The sequence below is a fragment of the Lichenostomus cassidix genome, chromosome 1Aa (genome assembly GCF_008360975.1).
Source record: "Lichenostomus cassidix isolate B80296 chromosome 1Aa, HeHo_3.0, whole genome shotgun sequence".
NCBI lineage: Eukaryota > Metazoa > Chordata > Aves > Passeriformes > Meliphagidae > Lichenostomus > Lichenostomus cassidix.
The window spans coordinates 38,971,121-38,996,085 of NC_139480.1; the positions used below are offsets into that span (position 1 = coordinate 38,971,121).

The following is a 24,965-nucleotide window of genomic DNA, read 5'->3' on the forward strand; positions in this document are numbered from 1 at the left end:
TTCACAATATTCACTAAGAAACAGTTTCTAAAGGGAAATCAAATTAATTCCAACCTTTTCTTTTATTCTTTTTCCAAAGCTGCAACTTCAGCGAAGCGCTGCTGAAGCCGATGCTCTTTTACCTATTCATTTTTACATCTGCATTACTACCTGTCAATAGTCTGAACCTTTTTTCAACCATGCTTCCTTTCTAAGGAGAAACCTAGAGGCGAGTCCTAAACCCGAGAGCCATGGCTGCGCGGCCCAGGGGCTGCAATGCCCTGCGAGCCCCGGCAGCTCCAGCTCCCACGGGCCGCCCCAGCAGCGCTGCAGCCCCGGCGCCGAGCCCCGGCCATGAGCACCCCCCGGGCGGCGGGCGAGGCGGGGCTGCGCGCTCCGCCGCACCAAACGCCTCGCTGAGCTGGCAGGGCTGGCCGCAGCCGGGACGCGCGGGCAGAGCCAGCTCCAAGCTGGGCCAGGCAGTCGGGCCTCCTTCGGCGCCAACTCAGACCCGACTCACCCTCCTGGATGCTGCCGACGACACCGCGCAGCAGGACGGGCCTCCACCGCCGCTTTCGGCCGGGCCCGCCAGCCGCCTTGGCCGCCGCCGGCCCGGACCCGCCGCTCCGCGCCGCCATCGCGCTCCCGCCGCCGCGCACAGGGACTACGTCACCGAGCCGCGCCGCGGTGCGACGGGCCGCGCGCTGGGCCATGTCGCGGGCGCCCCGCGCGCTCCCGCCCCAGCTGCCCCCGGCGGAGGCCGCGCGGGCCCTGCGGCGCGCGGCGCGGTTCGTGCGGCGCGCGCTGCCGCTGTGCCGCGCGCACACGGTGGAGTTCTTCACGCGCGGGCTCTGGCAGCGGCTCGTGGCGCCCAGCCCCGCCGCCGTGCTCCAGGCGCTGCGCGCGGCCGGGCCGCTCGCGCGCCCCCTGCTGGCGGGCTCGGGCGCCGCGGCGCCGTGCGGTGAGTGGGGCGGGGCGGCGGCGGGAGCGGGGCGGGAGCGGGGCGGCGGCGGGAGCGGCTGCGGGAGCGGGGCGGCTGCGGGAGCGGCTGCGGGAGCGGGGCGGCTGCGGGAGCGGCTGCGGGAGCGGGGAGGCGGCGCTCGGCTCTGCCGGGGAACCGGGAGGCGTTCGGAGCTCGGGGCGACCCGGGCCGGCCTGGGAATTGAGATGTCGGGTCTCGCGGTAGTGGCGGCTGTGACAGTGGTCTCATTGCGTTAATTTCATCCTGTTCGTATGGAAACGAAATGAAACTCCAAACTGTCAGACTCCTTCACTCTGATTTCTGAAAAACACAACTAAAACGAAAGAAAGACCCAAACACAAACCTAACAGACAAAACCCCTCCACGAGTGGAAAGATGTAACAGTTAAAGTACTCCGAGTGTTAAAACTGGAGATGCGGAGCACAGCTGGGAAAGGCTTGAGCACAGCTTTCCGGTGTATCTGTAATAGTCAGTGTGTCTGGCAAAGGAAGACAGCTGTTTTATTTCTGACAAGATCTATTTAAGGAGCACTTCATATTTTAAGTAATTGTCACATAACTGAAGAGGAAGCCAGCTGGGAAAGCGTGTTCCTGAATGTGCTGCAGTCCAAGTAGGAGGGGAACAGCAGTAAGGCTCCTTCAGGCAGGGCATTTTCCTTCAGAAATGAAGATAAAGCATCTGAAAGCTGTGGTACTTGGGGGGACTGAGCCCGAGCAAAGAGATCATTTTCAAACCCAAGGTAAAATCTCTGACAAAGCACTTAGCTGAGAAAAGCCTGCATCGTGCCAAAGCATATGGAGTGTAGATAGCTGTCACATTGCGTTAGCTCTGAAATCCTCTGGTAAATGGCAAGTGAGGCAGGAAAGCATGTGGGATGTAGGAGAAGCTCCACAGAAAGTGGTGTGTGGAGCTGTGCACTTTTTGGCATAGAAGACAAGCTAAGATAATGATTTGGACTCAGAAAGAGATTGAAGAACTGTGAATTGCTACATCATTAGCAACGTTTCTCTGTTGGATCCAAAGACCTCTCAAAATATTAACTGTAAGACTCATTTTTAAAGGGTTGAGTTATTTGGGAAAAATCCCTCAAAGTTTATTTGTGCATGGAAGAGATAGTGGATTATGAATAAAGTTCAAGAGCCAGATGGAAACAAGACAGTGGTCTGGTCAGCAAGCAAAAGTGTTGGGAAGCAGCAAGGACAGGCTTAATGTTCTTGACAGGTAGTGTCGAAGTCAACACTGATTCAGAGCAACGGGACATAAAATTGAATGTAAATAGAGGCTGGAACAAAACTAATTATTAGATGAAATCATCATAAAGAAAACTTTAAAGGCAAATTACTCTGATCTAACCTGTTTCTATGGGAAGGCCCACTGAATGATTTAAACACTGAAGTGCTGGAAGTGTGTAGAATTTGACTGTATGGTGTCTGTCCATCCAGTCATATGATGACAATACTCTGTAGTAGAATATGAGTTTTTCAGTGAAGATACCTGCAAACATCTACTTATATTTGCAAATTAATGCACTGCTAGCCTGTGTTAAAATTAGGAGAGAAAAATGTAGTATCATAGCTTACTTGAGTGCAACTCAATAACATTAAGGATCAGAAACTAATTATTAGAGATCTTGAAACCCAATATAATGAGAAATTGCTCTTCCTTGTTGAAAATCGTTTCATTGCAATGACCATATGAAGAATGGAACCCTTGTTTCCACTTGTACCCTGCAGAAAAATTTAAGATCCATTCTTAGATTCAGAAACTGGTTTATATACATCAAAAAGCTGACACTTGCCATATTGCGTTTGGTTTATCACATAATTGCTGTAAACGGGATACAGGCACAGACAAATCTGTGTTTAAGTATTTTCATATTTTACTGTAAATTACTGTTTGTACTATGTTTCAGACTGTGGGGCGTATGTTTCTTTCCCCTGAAGATTTGTTTGCAAATGTATAGACTGATTGGTTAAAAGACATATTAGATTTTCTCTTGTGAGCATCCAGAGTAGAAACATCATAAGAAAACAAACATTTTTAATATTCATAAATAATGCATAGTTCATCAACTACCATTCCGTAGCTTGAAGTTAGGCTTCAGATGCCTTCATTGAATTGGTTCCTTTCTTTTAGTTTAGGACAAGAATTTAATTTTGGTGGGAATGTTATTGCAGGTGATCCACTGGCAATCTTGTATAAGATCCTGCTATTTCTATCATGTTCTTCCACCAGACAACCAAGTTCAGGGATGTTATGGGTATTGCTGAATTTAATTTCAATTAAGTCAGATTTATAAGAACAGTAAATATATTTTATGTCAGCTGCTGAAAAAGTGAAAGCACATCTAACTTATTATCTTTCTGTAATAAATCTTACAGGAGAAACATTGGAAAGCAAAGTTGCCCCTTCTCCCTAAAAGCTGCTGTCTTTATTTCTGGTCTCAAATATCATGTTACAATCTTATCCTTCATGAAGGATACACTAACTAAAATTTGCTAGATGTTCATACAAAAAAGTTTTTTATAGAGAAAGGTGGCTTTCTTTTTTTATTTTGTAGCGGAGAGGAGTAAGAACTGCAGTGCAGACACTGAAACGTTAATTCTGGTCATAGCTGAGACAGTATTTATTTTTTCTTAGATGGAAAATTTATTTGCTACACTCATGCCTTTGTAGTGTCATATCATGAAAATTAACATGTTGACATGGTTGGGACTTTTTTCAGTGGATTGTTATATATATGTGTGACCTTGAATTGTGGTCATGCAAGAAAATTAAGAGCATTAGAGCTGAAGTCAATAAAAACAGCTTCATCCATTGTCATGCCAGACTTAGGAAAACTACTGGGCTAGGTATGCACTTACTCAAAATCTACCCGTGACACAAAAGACAAGCCAGGAGACTTTTTCCAAATCTTTGTAACAGTATATTTTCTGGACTGTTTACCTTTTATATATTTAAAAGAATTACAAATATGTAAAAATTTTAAGCAAAATTTCGTAGAATTCACAAATACTTTTAGCTAAAATAGGTGGTTTTTGTTGTTACAAAAGAATCTCAGAATTAATAAGTTATTCATACTAATATGTTTCACTTAACAATAAATGCATATTTTTGAAACTCAATATGAAGAAATAACAGATTATGTATTTCATCGTGAATCTAACAAAATATTCTTTGGAACCTAACTTTGTCCTACATCTGATTGGAAATCGAAGTTAATTCAATTCTCCCAGTATTCGCCAGTTACAAAGCAGCTTGGAAAGTACATGAATCGAGTGATTGTGAATCAAAACATTTCATATAGTGAGCAGCTGCATTCCTTAACACAAATGTAGTAGTGCACATATATTGGCAGATGGGTCTGACATATATAATGAGCAAGTATAACGAGCAAGTTTGTAAACACAAGAGAAGTGATAACGTTGACTGAACTAGCTTGTCAATTATACTAAAGCAGGTCTGCTGAAACAGATTTACACAAGTTCAGCTAAGAGCAAAATTTGACCTTGGTTCTGAAGGGGGAATACAGCTGAAGAAATATAATGAGTTTTCCAACTTAGTGAAGTAAGATAAATGACCAGTTGTGTCTGATACTAAGTATTTATTGCCAGTAGTTCTCTGTCAGCGCTATTAGAGAGCTTGTAAGCACTGTTTACAAATACCTTTTCCTTTTATGTGCAGATGATGACCTCTTTTCCAGTGCGTTTTGTGAAAACTCTGAGAAGCTTGTCAATGTACATTTGTTTGCCCTGGCTGCTAAGTATTATTCTTTGTCCAACCTTGGAGTGTGTACCCCATTAGAAGATGTGCTTGAAGCACTGAAAGGAGACAAGGAAGGAGCAACAGGTATATCTGCATTTGTATTTAAATGTTTACTTATTCACCATAGGATTATAAGAGAGTTTTGGTTTTGGAGGGTGGTTTGTTATTTGGGGTTTTTTCCCTGCATGATCCTCACTTCCATTTTCATTTGTTCCTAGATGGTTTCTTCATTGTCTTTGTTTACAAAATGTATTTTCATTCTAAAATTTGAGCATTTGGTATCTATCGAGCCATCATGGGATTCAATTTTAAAAGGGGTGGTGTTGCTGTTGAGCCGCTAGCAGAGAAAAAGACCCGGATTCTCAGTGTGGCATAAAAAAGAGCCCTTTTATTATTTGATTCCAACTTATATAGATTTTTCAGAGGTCACCCGGATTGGTCAGTCAGAAACCTCCCCCTAGGCCTGATTGGCCAGGCCTGAACTGTCCAAATCTCGAGACACTGTTTTTAATAACATCCAAACTTTATCTTTGTTTATAAAACACAGGAAAAAATTCTCATGGGAAACACCTGTGCTAGCCACAGGGTGGGACAGAGAAGCAGGTACATCACTGTTCGAGATACATTGTTAATTCTCTTTGTTTTTCTTGCTCCCCGAGTGGTAAGAATCATAGTTACTACACATGCTTTTCTTGGAAGTATCACTTTCTAATATCATAAATGTTTGATGTCTTAGACAAAAAAGATTTTATTAATTCTGTATTTTTGGGACTAATACTAATTATATGCTATAAAACTACAGTAATTCAGTTTTTTGTAGTTAAAGAAATACAAGTAAAATGCTCTTAAGTTGGCATAAAGTTGGACACTGGGAGTCTTACCCCAGTTCTGTTTTTTAAATCAGATGATAAACTGACATTTATCCTTACTTGGACTGCTGTAATTTTCACTGCAAATATGCTGTTCGTGGAGTCCTCAGCCTCTTGAGATTTGTTACTGTCTTCAAGATTTCTCATTAGTTTTTAAGAAACAGAGTGAGCAGCTCTCTGTCTTTGCCTTCTAGTGCCTTTTATCTCTAGGATACATTAAAATTCCTGATGTTTCTTATCCTAAGTGATAGCACTGTTATATAAATGTTGTGCATCTCTCCCATTTTCTCTTTTCAATTTTGCCATTTTTCATCGTTGGCTCCCCAGGTTTTTTTAGAAGTACTAGAATGCCATTTCTAAGATTTTGTTAATGATTTGTTGTGCATTCCTCTTACTTTCTGGCTTCTTTCCTTATGCTCTTAGTTCATCGGAAGCCCTTTCTTCTTGACAATTGTATGCTGCTTTTCTTTTCCACTTGCTTTTTAGCAATTTTCATTTTTATTCTATCTCATTCCCCATGTTCCTCTTAATTTTCTGTAATTCTCTAGTTCTACCTTGCTATACTTGTACTTGAGTTCATACCTGGATTAACTTTCTTAGACAAAACTTTGAGGATTCTTTCATCTTCTTGTCATGCAGAATGGAGCATCAGTGTCCTAGGTTGCAATATTGATGTAGTTAAGTATTCTATTACCACCAGCTGTGGGCCATTAGCTGCTATCACCCACTCCGGATGACAGGCAATGGGCCATCCGTTAGCTATTATCACTTGCTAATGACCCACCCCGAATGACAGGCAATGGGCCATCAGGGACCCACCGTGTGACTCATGGACTTATCTCATCCCACTGTGAGATGCTCTGCCGAGGAGGGAGGAGCCAGGTGTTCCCACCTGGATATAACCTGGCCTTGGAACTGCCTGAGCTAGCCCTGTCTACTGGGTTCCCAGAGGACCAGAGCTACTACTGAATCTTCAGCTGGAGACTAGACCTTCACAGGATCACCGCTTCAACTGGACTACTTCAGTTGGACTGCTACTACCACCCTAACAGGGTGCTAGGTTGTATCTGACTTTGTCAGTGCTTTTCCTTGTATTATTTCACTTATTTTTAATTTCAATCTTGACTTGTGATCTCCCATTGGTTTGTTTTCAAACCAAGACAATCAGGAATAAGGCAATTGCTGAATGTTTTTTTCTCTATGTGGCAGGAGTGGTGCTTGGTTGGGTAACTGAGGCCTGGGTTTGTGTTTTTGTAGTACTTCTAAGTTGTTCTTGGGAAAAATAAAATGTGTTCCAAATGTATACAATAGAATTATAATTCAAAACCTTTGTGCTGAATTGGCAGTAAATATCAGTTAAATTAACTTAATTGAAGTTCCTGGTAATCATTTGGCAGAGGCAAAATACCAGCTTATGGATTCATAATGTGCAAGTTGCCAAATGAAAGCTGTGATCTTTAAACTATTTTAGCTATTTTGGACTTATTTATGTGTTTCAGAAGATATGTTTGTTCCCTGCCATGCTAAAGCTTGCAAGTCAAGAGAAATGTAAGTCTGAGAAAACTGGCAACTTTGTGATGGTGTTGATTATATTCTGAAAAATATGCATCAGCATAATTTCATTTAGGTTTCAGATGTTTTTAATACAATTTCTTCTTCTAAGACAAACAGACTTTTGAGCCTATTCCCACAGTTTGTGTACTCACATAGTTCTTAGCTTCTTTGCAAACTTAATGTCGATATATTGGTGTCCTTCCTGGGAATAATTGGTAAGCACAAACATTTGAAGCATGTTGTGGACACAGCTACTCAGAATGGAGTTCCAAATCTAAAGGGTGTTCTGCTTTGCCTCCTAACCACCCAGAAGTGAGGGTTGGATTAAGAGTAGTCTACCTTTGCAGTGTGTTTATGGCCAAGGTAATAACCATGCCAATCAGTGACTATTAATGAATCCATCTTTAAATTCCATATGCTAGAATATCACTCTGCCTCAGAGGAGTTTTTTTGAGTGTATGGTTATTCCAGTTCCTCACTCTGGATCATGGAGTTAAATCACAGTAGTAAACTTCTATATCAATGGTGTTGTATGGTGTGAACTATGAATTTCTTCTTTTTTATCTGGTGTATCTGAATTTCCATGGGCAGCTGGGGTATAAAACCCCTGCACCCTACCACAGGAGATCTTAAAAGCATCTGTGTCAGCCCTATGTAAAAATCAGTCTCTCCTCAATTTGTTCAGCTTCACAACTAAACATGTAGCTGTAAATGGCACTAAAGAGTTAAGGCAGTTCTTCAAATGGAATATGGGTATCCATGCTAGGAATTCACAATGGAAATGAGCAACATTTCAGTACCAACTAAAACTAGTAACATTAAGCTTTTTGTTACTCTATCACATCCGAGCCGCTTCTGTTAAGTATTTGAATCACAATTTTTTTTTCATCACAAAGGGAGATGGTTCTCTAAATTTCGGATGGTTTTTGAAATCAGTATTTGTGCTGCCTGCATCAGTTGTTCACATAATAAGGAAATGTAGATGTGTAATTATTTGTTTCAAGAAAGTAATTTTGTGGTAGAAAGAATTTACACTAAGAATTTAATGTGTCAAACTAGTATAATTTTTTTTAGTTCAAATTTTTAGTTGTCTGGGCGCTATAAACCAGTCCCCTGATACGTTTGTTTTTAATTAGTTTGCCATTTGCATTAGTTTCTAATACGTCTACTTGTTTTTCAGAATAATGTAAAAAAACCATCAGAATTTTGCATAACATGCAGGAAAAATAATATTTATTTTAAAAACCCATCATTTTCTCCAAAAAGTATCATTTTCCCTGAGCTGAAATATAAGCAATGTGTTATGCTGCAGAAAGCAGGAAAAGAAGTCAAAAAATACTTAAGAGACTTGTAGCTAAGGTGACAAGTCAGTTATATATGTAGATGTAAACAAATTGTGCTTTTTCTGTCTGGATCCTCAGCTTTTTTAAGTAGGTAACTGTTCTGGATTTCTACTGTGTTTGAAATACTTGATTTGGATTAAGTATTCTCTGACATAGTATTTCACCTAGCCTTACCCCATTCATTCTTTTGAGTTCATAATATAGAAGAGAGTAAAGGTGCAGTATGTGGTCATCATCCAAAGTGACAGTGCTGCCTTGGAGAAAAAACAACTTTTATTTCTGTCAAGAAGTTAAATGTCTGTTTCTTCTTCTTCCAAATCTGCCTCTTCTTCTAATGAGCCTATGCAGACCCAAAAATGTTCAAATATAAACAAAAAGAGAGATCTTTTTTCTTTCTAAATTTTTTTCCTGTCTGTTTTTCTTTAATTTGATATGCTTACAAATGAGGAACCTTTTAGGATGCTGTGTAGATCTTTACAATTTTAAAATTAAGGAGATTCTTCAATGAAATGACAAACACTTGTTTCTGCTATTTGTATTACTTAAGTCTTTTAGTCGGTTTTTTCTTTGTCAGTTCATAGAATCTATATTAGATTTTAAGCATTGTCATAACAGTTTATTATAAAAACCCCAGATGTTTAAGAAATAGACAGACCCCTTGGGGTTTGGGAAAAACAGAGAAAACACTGGGTTTCTTGTGAGCTCAGTTTGATTCCCTACTCTCTTTTAAAGAAGGAGCACACTTGGCTGTGCTCCCAGCATGATCTGATCAAGAAATGAACATAGTTTTTGTCTAATGATCAGTTTTGGGACAGATGAACACATACGGAGCATAAAGCAGAAAATGGGAAAGTATATTAATCTGGCTAGTCATGTAGAAAAGTCCTGTTTTCTAGGACCATGCTCATCAGTAATGATCCAGTTTCTTCTGCCATCACTCAGACTTACCATCAATTTGACTAGATCCAAGTGTACTGCAGCATTGGACCCCGAAGAGAAATATGTGGGTTTCTCCAAAGGGAGTGACTTATGATCTCCTGCTTTGGATGGGTGGCATAGGGATTTGCGAGTGGATGCTTGGTGTTCTCTGCAAGCAGTAAACCCATGGTGGAGGCTGACTCCATCTCATTAACACATTCTCCAACAACACTGAAATTAGTGATCTTCTACCATAAAGGTGTTCTATAACCAATCCATATGGTAAATAAAGTTCATTTTTCTTTGCATTTTCCCAGTATTGCTCATAACTTTTATTAGAGATATCTCCCTCTTGATACTGTCAGCAAATTTGCAGCATTAACAAGCTGTACAATGTGGTTATTAATTGTCCTCACCCTTACATTTCATTTATGGGAAGGTAAACTTGATAAATAAGACAAAAATAAATACTTTTCAATGAACAGTAATGAAGAAATAGTACAGTTTTATAGTAGTAGCTGTTGTCTAATATCTGATCAGTGTTAGATTTGCTATGTCTTAAGAAACCTGAGTTTTAGTGTGTTGAATGTTGCTAATTCATCCATAATTCGAAAGTTTAATCTTGTAATAATTTAGTGAGCTTTTAATTAAAAATTACTCTCTTGAAAATATATAAACACTGTAGCATATATTAGCTATTTTTTTTCTGATTGATCACAAATCCTTGTTATTACAGGTTGTGTTAATGTGTATTTATTTTCCTAATGTGATACAGGTATCAAACCAGATGAGTTTATGAATAATAAGAAATCACATGAAGTGCAGGTGATGTCAGAGCTGGTAGACAACATAGCAAATTATTGTGGGATAAAGCAGGTAAGAAAGCATTTCTTACTGTATGTTACCAGTTACCTCCCAAGTTGTTCTCCTTATTGTGTGCAAATACATCACTTTGATATTCTGTGACTGCTGTTCTAATTTTTCCTGCACATAATTGGAGCTAAGGAAGAGCTGTTGGGCCCAAGCTGAAGGACAGTTTTGTTTACAAATGTATTGTTCCAAAGGAGCTGCCTTTCAGTGACTCATAATCACTCATGAGTAATTTTAAGAAGTTATAATCATCCTCTATATGTTGGGCAGCTGAAAACTCTGCTGCTTTTTGGACAGGTACTGCCTTGTTTGTCACTATTATATTGCTGGCAGTTTTGCATATGTGTCAGTAGAAGAGCTGCCTTCTGTTATGCACAGAAGAGTGTTACATAAAGACCAAAGCAGAATATCTTGAGAAATTGTGGAAACTCATTCTGGCACAAGATTTAAATTATTTCCTATTGTTTAGTACTGTTTGCCTTTATTTAATATGGATTGAGATCTATAAATTAGGAATTTAGTTATGATGTTTTTAGTTTGAAGAGAGACCAAATTAAGCAGAGATTTATGTAAGAGTGTGTATGAAAATCATTTGGTAGAACATGTGTGGGGCCTGGACACCCAACACCATTATCACCTAGCAATTACTGCATGAGTTGGCTGTTTCATATATCAGATGGTGGGTTTGTGCTTGGATGGTGAAGAATTGCAAGATTCTTTTCTCAAACTTGATTGTAACTTAAACATTTTTTATATATACATGTAATTATGACTGCACAGTGCACTAGACCACTGTTTCATTAAAACCTTGTAGAGGTTTATTTATGGATATGTTGGCAAAACACAGGCACCCCAGCAATACCTGACTTTTTTGTGTAGTGTGTTTCACATCCTATTAGACAAAATGCACCAATACCATTTCCTCAGTTTACATACATATACTTTTTCTGTAAGCTTTTTCAATGTTGAACTTTCTGTTAGATTCCACATCTTAGGCCTGTGTTGTGCACAGTAAGGCTAAATTTTTCAGTATCTGGGTGAGCTGAGTTTGTTTATTCATTTTAATCTCTCTAATGCTGGTAACTGGCCAGTGTAGCTTCATCCTTGCTTTAAACTAAAGGTGACTAGTGGCTCTCAACACTACATTTGATTCTGTTACATTTGAGCTGCTCTTGCTTTTTTTGGAACGGGCTGTAACTGTAAATGGAGACTTGTTTACTCAAGGCTAATATTCATTCCCACAAAGATTTGTGGAGATCAAACTATATTTGTTTAAAACCAAAAATTAATAAGGTATCTGCATAGATTTTATGATGAGAATATTTTCTCTGAGCGTTCGTTTTTGTAAGTAAAAATGTATGAGTACAGTTTAAAATTAATGTACCTGCAGCATCCCAAATTGTTGTTGCTACCACTGTAAGGAAGGCCTCAAAACTTGGATTCAGCTTTTACTTGCTGAAGCTGAACTTTGGTTAGGAGGTTATTTGGCTCAGATGGAGTTTAATTTAGATAAGTAAGTGATGCAGTGCTCTTGATAGGTTTGGGTCAGGCCTGTGGCATCTTTGGAAAACAGAGATCAAAATTCCCAATCATGACCATCTGTTTTGTGAGAAACAGCTGGCGAGGACAAAGTTTTAGGCAGTGTTCTTATGACTGGGATTGTCTAGTAAATAGAGAGCTTTAATTAAGGCCAAATATTACTGGATGGGACATAATCAGTTTGTGAGCATCTGCAATTGCTTACAGCAATGGAAGGTGATCTCTCCACATCCCTTTAAGAGCCAGCCATGGTGACAAGCGTGGGTGCCCTCCACAGCCCTAAAGTGGGTGTGCTCTGTGGAGAACAGAAATACACTGACAGCACGTTTGTGAAAGTCTTTTATTCTGTCATGAGCATGTTTTTTGCCTTGCTTACCTTTCATTTCAGGCAAGTATTAGTTGTTCAAGTGTTGAAGACTTTCATGTACTGAAAAAGCTGTAGGAGAGTATAGTTTGCTTACAATGCAGTAGTAAGTGGTCCCTGCATTTGCTGGAAAGTGGTGTTTCATATAACATTTTCATTTAGATTTAAATAGTTCCTGTGAGATTCGGGAATGAATGGAAAGCACAACTCCTGCTTAGAAAGTAAAAAAGTAAAGCCATCTTAATAACTTAACCAAAGTTTCAATGTCGCTGGATACTAGTAAAATCTCAAACCAATCATTATTATGCATCTGTCAATATGCTGCAATTTCATCCAGTGATTACGTGCTTTTATCAGATAGCTTGGAGTATCTTTATACTTAGGATTATTTTCTGTTTACTTTAAAAAAAATTATAACATTTAATGAAAAATATTATTGCAGTATATAACTGAATGTGAAATGCCAACTGCTCTATATTGACTTTTTTCCATTTTAGTCATACACTATAACAATATTTATTTGTGCAAAGTTACAAATCCCTAATATATGAAAAGAGCTTTCCTGTTCTTTTGGAAAATAAAAAAGAAGAAAGCCTCCTTCTCAGTCTTTTAAAAGCAACTCCTTTTGTTTTCTTTAAATGTAAAAAAAAGTAGCAATTACAATGTTTTAGGAATTTTTCCTTACTGATTTTTTTCCGTCCTTCTTGCAGAACAAAATATATGTGGCATTTAATTAAAAAATCTAGAGCCATGAAAACACAGCACATGTTTTACGACAGCACATGTCCTCAGGGTGTTTCTTTCAGATATTACAGATCACTGACAGCTTGAAGAATGCCCTCCATTTCACCTCCATACCCACGTTGTTTAACGGGTGATCGAGGATATTACTCTCTGTTGGTATTTTATAATGTACTATAATAAACAGTAAAATAAGAATAAAAGCAAAAACTTTATTAGCAGTATAATCACTTCTAGGTTAATGATTTGAATTTAAACATTAAAGCAAAATAACTAAAGGGCTTCTTTTTTCAGTTGTTTGCTGCCCCTTTTAAGCACTGCTCCTATCATACATGTGGAATGTGATTTTTTAAAGTTCTTGATTAAACTCTGAAAAGAAGCCAGTGTTGATTCCTCTTTGCTTAAGTGCACATTTGTTTTATTTAGAGTATTGTCAAAGTTTTCCTTGGAAATTGCAGCATGTGCAGCAAGACTTGCAGTGTGTAATGTAAGGATGATATAATTCTGCATTCAGCATCCATTACATTTGTGATTTGGTGCTGGGAGATGTTGGAATGCTTGATTGTGCTGTGCCAGAAACTGTGTTTAAACATAGGACCCAGCTCACTGTGGACAAGACCTTTAGAGTTTATTATATCATAGAAATTTCATTTTAAAAGTTCATGCTTGACAGATATGCTGTGGATTGCTGATTACCTTTCCCTATATAATCAGGGGAAGGTAAAGCAGGGAATAATTTAATGCAGTTTATTTGTTTAGTACAAGATCATTGCCTGCTATTTTTAGTCAATTTTTCCTTTCATTTTTAAACTGTTCTCCCAGTGCTAATTTAACAATGTATTTACTGTTTTTTAACCCGAGACTTTCCCCAAGCTGCAGCTAGTCTCTACAGCCACTAGGGGTCACACTTAGGAATAATTCACTACCCCTCTCTAATGTCCAAATGCTGCTTTTTACTGAAATAATTAAAAACTTGAAGTGGAGGTGTGCATATTCTACATAATTACAATATTTGTTAAGTCAAAGAGTGGGTAAAATTATGCCTTCAATACCTTCCTTTCCTTTCAAATGACAGAACCACAGAATGGGTCAGGTTGGAAGGGACCACAGTGGGTCATCTGGTCCAACCTCCCTGCTCAAGCAGGGACATCCCAGAGCACATGGCACAGGATTGCATCCAGATTCTTCTTTAATATCTCCTGCAAGGAAGACTCCACAACCTTTCTGGGCAATCTGTTCCAGTGCTCAGTCACCTGCACAGTAAAGAAGTTCTTCCTCATATTCAGGTGGAACTTTCTGTGCATCAGTTTCTGCCCATTGCCTCCTGTCCTGTTGCTTGGCACCACCAAGAAGTGCCTGAACACATCCTCTGACACTCTCCCTTCACATACTTGTACTCTCAGTCATCCCCTTTTGAGGCTGAACAGGCCCAGCTCCCTCAGCCTTTCCTCATAAGAGAGATGTTCCAGTCCCTTCATGATCTTCGTTGCCCTCTGCTTGATTTGCTTCAGGAGCTCCATGTCTCTCCTGTGCTGAGGTGCATAGAACAGGGCATAGCCCTCCAGATGTGGCCTCACTAGGGCTCAGTAGAGGAGAATATTAGTGATAAACGTGACAAATAAATGACATTTTCAAAAGTGCTTAAGTTATGTAAATTCCATTTAACTAAATTCACTCCTGTATGGATTTATTTCAAAAAATGTTATGGTTGTTGCATGTCTAGGTTGCAAATACACATCAATATTTATTGAAAGCTGTGTGCTACCTGGGTAAACAATTTTTACCTAATATTATGTACACTCCGCTGTTCTGCATAGTCTTTAGTGAAGTTGGCTCAAATTTTTCTTTGTAATTCCATGGCTGCCCAAATCTTTTTTATTAGAATAAGGAATAAATATTTCTTTCTCATTGAGTAAGAATATTGCTGTATTGAATTCTTACCTGGTAAAATACTATGCAGTTGGGTTTAAGATGGACCAATGTGGTGTATGCTGCAATTTGGATTTAGCAGTATCAGTGTAAGCTTTCTTATGAATGTGTGACAGCCCAAGAACAAAACACTGATGTTCTTTAATCAAACACTTTCAGGAGCTTCTACAAAGAAGTCATTATATCTAGTCAATATTATTTTTGGTAGATACTTGGACAGAAGTGAACATTATAATTTTCTTTTCTTAGAGAAATGTCACTGCCAATTCTCAAAAATATGTTATATATTTATTACATATTAAAACATACATTATATAAAACTTAAATGCCGTGGTTATAAAGCTTATATTCAGTGGTTATGTACTGAAAGGTCTCAGGTTACTCTTGTTTCTGCTAATACTTTGTATGGAGTTTTCCTTCCTGTGTGACATCAATCACAGACCTAGCACATGGTATCAGCTGTGAGACAAACTAAACTGTCACCCATCTCTCCTTCCTCCAGAACGGGCAGTGGAAAGTACATGCAGCTTATGAACACCTTTGTTTTATTAGAAAAGCATCCTCATGTTAAACAAAGCTGTATGGGTTGTTTTCACAGAATGGGGAAGCATAATAAACAAGCATTCTGACATTAAAGGGTGTCAGTATAACCCATCTTTAGGTCACATCTGAAGGGATTAAATTAGGCACTGAATCTGAAGATGCTTTTTGCTGTATACCCAGTGGTAGTAGGATCCTCAATATGGGAATTAGGTGCCTAAAGCTGAATACTGTGAGCTGTTTATTTGCTAACTCTGACCCACTTTAGCAAGGGCAGGTGGAGTTGCTGGTGGTTTATGGTTATTTTCTTTAGCAGAAGAAAGGTCTGTGTCAAAAAATATACTGAATATCTTGATGAGAAGAGGCAGGGCATGTGCATTGCATAAACATTGCAGTGTCTGTTTTCTGGAGCACATGAGTTAAGACTTATTTCTGTATCTTAAAGTCAGAAGGTGGAGCAACAAAGCAAATGAACTAAGTGCATTGAGAAGGATGATACTGCTAAGGTAGCTATTCAATCCATGCTTAAATTTTTAGGGAATAATTTTGCATTTGAAGTGTGCCGTGTTGCTCATTAATACAGCAAATTTTCCTTTTTTTTCTCCATTATCTAGGTGATTGACATAGGTTCTGGAAAAGGCTACCTGAGTTCATTTTTGTCCATGCAATATAACTTAAAAGTTTATGGCATTGACTCCTCAAGTTCCAACACAAATGGTGCTCATGAAAGAAATAGAAAATTGAAGAAACACTGGAGAGCATATCAGAGTCGAGGAAGAAAAAACCTGAAAAGCCAGAGTTTGGAAAAGGCAAATGACAGGCCAGTGGAAAGTGAAATTGAATGTAAAACAACCAATGGAGGGCTCTCAAATAACGTCAACAGTCTTCAAAATCAGGACCAAGTAATTATCCAAGATTTAGTTCCTTGTGATTTCACAGAAATGGCTACGCCTGAAACCAGCACAGAAACTGAAGCTGATTTATTGACTGGGACACAATCTCATGAGACCAAACTTTCTGAAGAGGTTCTTGCTATTCTAAATGTCCTTCCTGCTGATGCTGTAGAAGACTTTTCTTCATCTCATTATAACAGTGGGGAACTCTGTGAAGAGGAAAAAAGGCAAAGAAAAATGACATCTCTCAAGACTAAAGCAAGAAAGTCAAGCGAATCGAACCTCTATTTTCCATTGACCTCTTGCATCACTGCAGAAACAGAACTCAGTGACATCATAACAGATCTGGAGGTTATTTTACTCTAAATATTTACTATATTTAGATCGTCCGTTGTCTTTATATTGCCATTTTGATATGAACATGTTTGCTGTGTGTACATAGGATGCTATCTCTGGTATAAACAAATATTCTGGCCCAATAATGGTTTTTAACCAGGTAGCAGAAGCATGTCTACCAGATAAAGATTTTTTTTCTATTTTAATGTATATGTTGGTATTATTTTGAATAAGTCTTTAGAATTTATGAAGTAGATAATAATCAGCTGTCAGAGTTAACAGCATACATATTAGCACATTCAGTAATTTTGCAACTGTCATTATAGATAAAATCTAATTATTATGGATTTATTATTATTTACCAGGTAGATGCATGTATTAAGCAGTGGAGTTTCAATTTTCCTGAAAGTTCTTATTTTTGAAGTTATGTATTTTTGTAATTTCAATCATACTAGGGAGGCATAGGAGATTTTATTGTGTATAGTACTCAAGATGAAGGGTTTGTAAAGAATAATTTTGTTTTGACTTTACAGAATTACTGTAAGTCCATTTAGTAATTTACTAGCTGTCAGGGTTTGTGTCTACGCAAACAAGCCTAAGTTCAGCTGGCCAGTAATGGTGACACAAGTCTAGGAACTGCATGGTTGAGTAGATGCATTCAGTCTTTTATGGAATGATAAAAACTTCTCTGTGTTCAGTAGTAACCAAACTATTTTATTCCAGGGTGTAATTAATCTCTGATTCAAGACCATAGGTTTGTGCTGATGGCCCTATAACTTGGGCTATAAATGCAGCTGAGTATCTGAGAACATGAGGAGCAAGCTCATGTCTGTCTGCAGAGGACACCCTGAGCAGCAGGGTTTGTTGATGAAGCATGTGCCTTTATATTTGCACAGCTGGATTTTGTGTCCTCTTAGTGTGTGACTTGTATGATGTTAAAGGTGGAAGAAATCCTGTATCACTGCTTTTCTTGATATAAATAAATATTGTCAGAGAAGATGAAAGAGGAAAGCAGAGGTTTTACTGTTTGGCACACGCATGCACTGTGTAATACAGATAGGTGAGAAAATCAGATAAACTCTGAATTATTATAGAAAGGTATCCCAATTGAATGACTCTGGCCTAATTTCTTGTTGATAACCTGGAGAGGTGAAGGCTTTGGGGAGACTTTACAGCACCTTCCAGTACCTAAACAGGACCTTACAAGAACTCTGGAGAGAGAATTTTTAAAAGAGCATGTAATGATAGGACAAGGGCGAATGGCTTTAAGATGAAAGAGGGTAGATTTAGATTAGATAGTTATTAAAAATAAATTCTTTACTGTGGAGGTGATGAGACATTGGAACAAATTGCCCAAAGAAGTTTTGGATGTCCCATCCCTGGAAGTGTTCAAGGGCAGGTTGGATGGATGGGGCATCCAACCTCGTCTAGTGGGGCAGGGGGGTTTGGAACAGGATGATCTTTGAGGTCCTTTCCAACCCAAACAATTCCATGACTTTTTTATTCTGTGATTAATAAATATGTCTGGAATTCAAAGCAACACCGTGTTTGTCATGTGGATCACAGCTAATAATGTCAGAGGGGAAATATCTGGTTACAAATGGTGACAAGTGAGAGAATTTTAATGGAGAAATGGAGGGAAAGGGAAGTTGACAAAAAATGAAAGTAGGAAATAGAATAGACAGAAGAACAGACCATCTGAAACTAAAGTTCTTACTTTGTGCTGTGAAGGAAAATGCCCCTTTGTTGTTGAATAGTAGCGGGCATACTGCGAAACTGGCAGTACTGCTGTTTGGGAAATAACAAAGCCTGCTCTTCAGCTTGCACCTGTATTTAGGAAATTGTTTTGATTTCAGCAACTTAAACTAGCAGCAATGCCATACATAGGTCAAGCCAGATTTACAGCAAGAAATCTTTAGTAAGAAAAGGAAGTAGCAGTGATACTAATAATAAGAAAAGTAAACCTAGGAAGGACAGAGAAAATGGCCTGTGTCCAGTAAACATGTAGATGTTCCCTTCCATGCTGCTGTTGCTCGTAGTCTTGAACTTCTGCTTCATGGCTGGTTTTCACCATATTTTCTTAACACTGAAGACCTTTGATTAGGATTGAAAAATTCTAGAACAGACCAGTGGGAATTCTCATGGAGTTGGATATTTCTGCCTTACAGCTCACTATCTGCATCATGTTTGGGTTTTGGCGTTTGTTATTATTTGTGCTCTTCCAGTTGAGGAAAGAGATGATTTATTGTTGCCTTTTTTTTCTTTTTCTTCTTAGGACTGTATGATGGTGGGTCTGCATACGTGTGGAGATCTGGCTGCAAATACACTACGAATTTTTACTGCCAAGCCTGAAATCAAAGCCATTTGCAGTGTGGGCTGCTGCTACCATCTGTTGTCAGAACAGTTTGAAAACCAAGAAGGTAATTCTTCTGTGCTTAACTTGTGCCTGCCAGTTTGCATATTGAGAGTATTATATCTTTTAATTAATAACTTCCTTGTGTTTGTTTCCTTCCAATGGCTTATTTAATACTGGTTTTAATTACATTATATGGGTTGTTCACTCCCAGATGCCTTGTTGCTTTTCTGTTATGCCAGTATTCCTAATATTCTTACTGAGATTAGGGACATTATTGCATAATCTTTTTATGTGGTTATGAATACAGCTGGTTTTATTCCATTAATTCACTTATAAATGTATAGGCTCTTTTAGTTCAGTATGCTGCCATTCTTTTGAAATATTTTGTACCAGATTTTGTCCTTGGCTGTCTGCATGCAACATCCAATTATGTTGAATTGTACATATACAACAATGAGCGGAATTAAGTTTCTGTAATATAAGGTAATACTAAAAAAACCACTCCTCTGGGTGCTGTGCTGGTCATTGCCTATTCAGACCATCATGGAACAAACAGTACATATATAATAGCTTCTCTTGGGGAGACAACCTGAAAATTTTTTGGGGATTCAGAATATAGGAAAATTTTTCTACAAATCTGGGGGGGGTTTCATTTTTGAGAGAAAGTTCGTATTTTTACTTGAAATTCTGCATAATGAAAAACATTTAACCATCTGGCTTTCCTGAGACAAGTGGTACATAGCTGAGCTGTCTAAATGACCAGCTGCCAAAGTCCTAGGACCTGACCATCATATCAATCGAATCTGAGAGAAGGGTGGCATGCAAGGTTTGCTTCAGCTCTTTCTGGGAACTTTGCAGACACAAAGGCAGGTGGGACCCAGGTATTGCTCTTTAACAGTTAGCTGCTTAGGCAGCTATGGCACAGCTCCAGACTGACCATGACACGTGCTAGCTCTTGCTTGCTTTAATAAGCTTTTCATGCTGCTTTTAATTGGCTCTGCTACTATTTTAAGAGTTTTTTCAGTGTATTAGTAATTTCAAAGCACTTCAGATCACTCCAAGAACAAAGAAAAAGAAAATACAATCAAAATTTCTAAGTTACAGAAATGCAATTAGACAAAAAACATAAAATTACTTTTACATCAGGGTTTTAAGAAGTTAAGAACTTTTCAGGTACTTGTCATTAAGTCTGAATGCCTGAAACATTTGGTTGTTTCTTATTATTGCAAAGAGGACACAACTTCCTCTTGTAGCTATAGGATAACTTTTTCCAGACATAAACTCAGTGCATAAAGTCAGACACCACTAACGAATTAGGTGTGATCAAAAAAAAGTTTTCAAAAAAGGTTTTCAAAGTTCAAACAAACAGATACACATGCACAGTAATAAGAGATACTGCACTTCATAGCTGTATGGAAATGAAGTCAAATTGCATGTTGGAATTTCTAGCTGTTTGATTTTTGTCTACTTGAAGGATAAAAATTATTCTCAAAGAAGAACATTTGGACAGAAGAAAAGGAAATTACAGTATTCTTTTCTTGGGAAAGAACACATAGATTGTCCCAGTAATGCTCAAAAAATTATTATTTTTTTACTGTTACTATGAGGGTGCATATTCTAAAATATATAATGCTGTTGTATTCCCCTACCAAGTCATCTACTGTATGGCTTGTTCTTAAATGTGCAGTGGAGGGCTAAGAGAACAAGGACTGACAGTATCTAAGATTTGTTCAGAGGGAAAATGAGAAAGAATTAGGACTGTATCTTGTATCTGCACTTCCTGTGCATGGACTTCAAACTGACAAAGCATTCTAGAAGATGGTAAAGAACTCTGTAACTAATCAGATTATATTGCTCCAACAATTCACTGGTACAAGCAGTAAATTAATTCCCCTTGCAGATGTCAGAAGCAAGTGAATTTTAATACTGCTTCCAAAATGGACCAAGTCATAGCATTTAACTAGCAAGTAGCTTCTGGAGGTCATCTGAAGCACATCATGGCACAAGGCAGGGCCAGCTTAGATCATGTTGTTCAGGGCCTTGTCCATTCATGTTTTGAATATCTCCAAGGGCAACGATTCAGCAGCCCAATTCAATGTTTGTCCTCACCATGAAGTTTTCCTCCTATCTATTCAGAATTTGCAGCTAGTGTGCATTATCTACTGTCTTTCTCATTTTACACTGCTGAGAATAGTCCAGCTTAGTCTTTTTTGTTTCCATTCCTTCAGGTAGTTGAAAGCAGCAGCTAGATCCCTTCTTGACCTTTTCTGCAGCCCTTTAGTCCTCTTGCCACTAATAAATTTGTTTCAGTCAGTGTGGTGGGCTGAAGAACCCAAAGAAGTACTCCAGATACTCTCACAAGTGCTAAATCGGGGAGATAATCACATCCCTTAATCTGCAGGCTTCACTGTCAAGATTCAGATTACTGTCAATTTTCTACCTGTTTCAGAGTCCACCTGTCTGAGTAATACCTTTTCATTTTGTCTTTAAATTACTAAGGAAACCTTGCTGAAAGACTTTGTAAAATCAAGGTAAACTATGACTCTGCTGTCCCCTAGTCCATGGAGCCAGTCACTGCATCACAGAAGGCAGAAGTTTGTCAGTGCCTGATGCATTCCTGCCAGCTGTTCTCAACCTCCTTCTTGTTCTTTGTGGCCTGGGCATGGTTTCCAGAAAAAATTGCTCCATAAACTTGTTGAGACTAACTGAGCATATTGAGGTGAAGGTGAGTGTGGTGTTTGCCTTATTCCTGTCGTCAGGAACTTCCCTTGACAGATATGACCTGTCAAAGATGACACAGTATGGTCTTCATGTGACTCCAGTCAGTTGTCACATCCTGAAACACATCCCATCTGGCCACGTACAGTTGTGTATTTCCAGTTTGCTTGTGGGGTACTGGAGCCAATGTGATCTCTGCTGTAGGTAATCCCTCGCTTGCCCAGGCTCTAACACTTAGCTCAGGAAAGCTACTGGCATCAATCAGAGATTGCAGAGACATGGAGAAGCTTTATGTGGAGAGACTAGTTTGGGAAGCAGGTTTAGAGCTACATCTCTGCAGTGATGGATAGATCTTCCTAAGAAGCAAAGAGAATTGGGCAGAATTTGCTGCAACACAGGAAATGATTTCTTCATTTGAAATCAGTCCAGTAAGCAAGAGCTTGCCTGCAAGGACACAGTGGGAAGTTCTGTTATAAAAGCATTCTGTAGTTATTTTACCTGGACTCAGTAGCCTCAAAGTTTTTAAAAATCTGTTTTAAAAAATGTCATTTGTCCTCTTTAAAAGCTTTTTTTTTTTCCCTTGAGGTGCACACCGTTAAAGTCAAGGTTTTGGCAAGTCCACCTCAAAGCTCTTGCCCCCAGGGTAGCACATTTTCCATCTTTGCTGTTTCTTTAATGTAAACTCAGAGGGTTGTTCTCACAAGCATGGTTGAAGCAGATGAGCTAGCTCACAGAGGAGCTACAGTAGACTTCTGGTTGCCAGAAGTGTGGCTGGGCTAGTATGTTCTTTGGCACTTAAGATTTAATATCAACATCCGTTTAATATCAAGTCTTTTTTGAGGCCAGTGAAAAATGGCTTTTTCACTTCATATTAACTGGAATTAACTGATATTCATAAGAACAAAAATTACCTGTTATGATGCCTAGCATAGTGTTTGTAAGTCTGAGGTGTTTAGCTGACAAAATATCAACAAAATGTTACTATAGTAGTTTTTTTGGGCTACTGAATTACCTTGGTTATCACAAGTTTGGGGGGGGTTGTTTCTGAAATGACTTCGGGGAATAATGTATTACATTTCCCACATACCCTAAAAATAGTACAGATATTGCAAGATTGCATGATTCAGTTTGCCATTGGACCTGCTGTGAATACTTTGGGAGCATTTCTGATGAAAGTAGGTGTCAGCAGTTATAATCCTGAATAATAATGCAATCAGTATACAGTGTCCTTCTATGTGTCTATAAACAAGCTGAATTCATCTGGAAATTTTTGTAATGGGACCATATTTCCAATATGCTGGGAATAATTTTGAACTGTTAAGATCATGAAAGGCTTTGCTTTGATTTATTAGTAGCTGAAACAACCAAGAGGTGCTGTGTAATGTCAAATTTCAGCCCAATTTAAAAAAGTTGAAGCCAATGTCTTTTAACACCTGTCTTTAAATTTCACTGCTGTTATAAGCAGTACAAAATTCTAAGTTTCAGTTAATAAGGAATAATATGACAGCTCTTGGAAAATTCTAAGTAGTTTTACTTTGGCTCTCTCTAAGGAGAATTGTCTGTTTATGTAGAGATTCTTGTATGGATAAAATATCCGTAGCCATTAGTATAATTGATTCCTTTGGGTGTTTTGTTCCCTGTTGCTGCACTGGATAGTCAATTACATCAGAGTAGAAAAGATTTTACTATTTATTAGGGACATTTTACATATACCTATTTACATAGTGAGCCATTATGTCAGTTTTTCCGGAAAAAAAATCAGTTCGCTAATGATTTTTAGGTTAAAACAAACTCTGTACTTTTGTTCAGGAGATATTTGTAAGATTTCTGGGAGCTGGTTTATCTTACATTCAGCTAATGCATTTTTGAGGCAACTTTCCAGCTGGATTATCCCTTAACAGACAGGAACTGCAAATTTAAGGTATTTTAAAAAATATTTTACTTCCCTTGAAAAGGAATTTGGGTTTCTATATTCTGATTCTGTTCTTTCCATCCTCCATACCACCAAACACATCAGTACCAGTCTAGAAACCAGTGAAATTCTTCAATAGTATATCCTCTGTTTTGAGGAAAAAACACATGAATGTTGCTGTCCTTACACTGCCCCATGGCTTAAGTGCTGTCCTCATGGGACTTTTCCTCAGTTCAGTTTGTCCACATGGGTGATGCATACCTAGTGGTTAGTAGGAGAAAAGCCAGAAAAAAAGAGAGAAGAAAGACCAAGAAGGGAGATAAAATTATTCGTTGTCCAATACCACACAATTATCAGAATGAAAAATAAAAAAGTAAGCATTAGGAAAATAACCACTGGCTAAGATTAGATTGTAACAAATGGTGGGCTAAATCAGGATCTGAATAGTTATTATGTGCAAGTATTTGTAGAATAAGGGCGATGAAGATGGTGGTGGGTCTTGAGGAGAAGCCATATGAGCAGCAGCTGAGGTCACTTGGTCAGTGCATCCTGGAGGAGACTGAGGACAGACCTCATTGCACTTAGAACTTCCTCATGAGGGGAAGAGGAGTGGCAGGCACTGATCTTTTCTCTGTGGTGACAATGACAGGACCTGAAGCAATGGCCTGACATTGTGTCAGGGAGGTTTAGGTTGGAAATCAGGAGAAGATTCCTCACCCAGAGGGTGGTTGGGCACTGGAAAAGGCTCGCCAGGGAAGTGGTCACAGCATCAAGCCTGACAGAGTTCAAGGAGTGTTTGGACAATGCTCTAGGGCACGTGGTGTGATTCTTGGTGATGTCCTGTGCAAGGCTAAGAGGTGATCTTGATGATCTTTTGGGGCCCTTCCAACTCAGCATATTCTGTGATTCTGCCACTTGAAATAACACATAGGTGGAGTTGTATAGATACTTTCAGTGATAGCTGTCTGATAGAAGCTCATTTTGAGGTTGGCTTGAGTACTACAAATCATAAACTCCAGATTTTGTAAGGATTTCCAAAGTCAGGTCACTGCTGGTCAGAGGAGTTTTAGAGCTCTCCAGGAAGCTATGGAAAGTAGCTTCTCAATAAGGCATTCTGGAAGAAATCAGCAAAGCTTTTGCAGAATAAACGTTGACTATTAAAAGCTATTGAACATAATTAAGGGAACCAAAAGGGTTGCAAAGGATAGTCAAAATTCACATGAAGAATTCTATGAGATTTTAAAACCTGGAAAAGCCTTGAGTAAAGTGGATTCAGAGGACAAAAGCTTGAAACTAAATTTTCTAAAGGATTCTTTACACAAATGTAATGGCTTCATATCACTCCATTCCACTGTAA

At 38.8% G+C, this 24,965-nt stretch overlaps 1 protein-coding gene across 6 annotated transcripts in view; it reads left to right on the forward strand.

Moving 5' to 3' along the window:
• Positions 1-504: 504 nt before the first annotated feature.
• METTL25 (methyltransferase like 25) overlaps positions 505-24,965 on the forward strand; it is a 45,433-nt gene continuing 20,972 nt past the window's right edge. For 5 of the 6 annotated variants that reach the window (XR_014847922.1, XR_014847921.1, XM_085045922.1 and 2 more), the window contains exons 1-5: positions 505-940; positions 4,646-4,810; positions 10,186-10,286; positions 16,008-16,637; positions 18,898-19,042. Coding sequence is in view for 4 of the 6 variants with exons in the window: in XM_085045922.1 (XP_084902048.1) it covers positions 508-940; positions 4,646-4,810; positions 10,186-10,286; positions 16,008-16,637; positions 18,898-19,042 (1,474 nt within the window). In the remaining 2 variants the exon portion in view is untranslated. Of the gene's footprint in view, positions 941-1,096; positions 1,701-4,645; positions 4,811-10,185; positions 10,287-16,007; positions 16,638-18,897; positions 19,043-24,965 lie in introns of those variants that run through there. The other variant, XM_085045951.1, reaches the window with a different exon arrangement.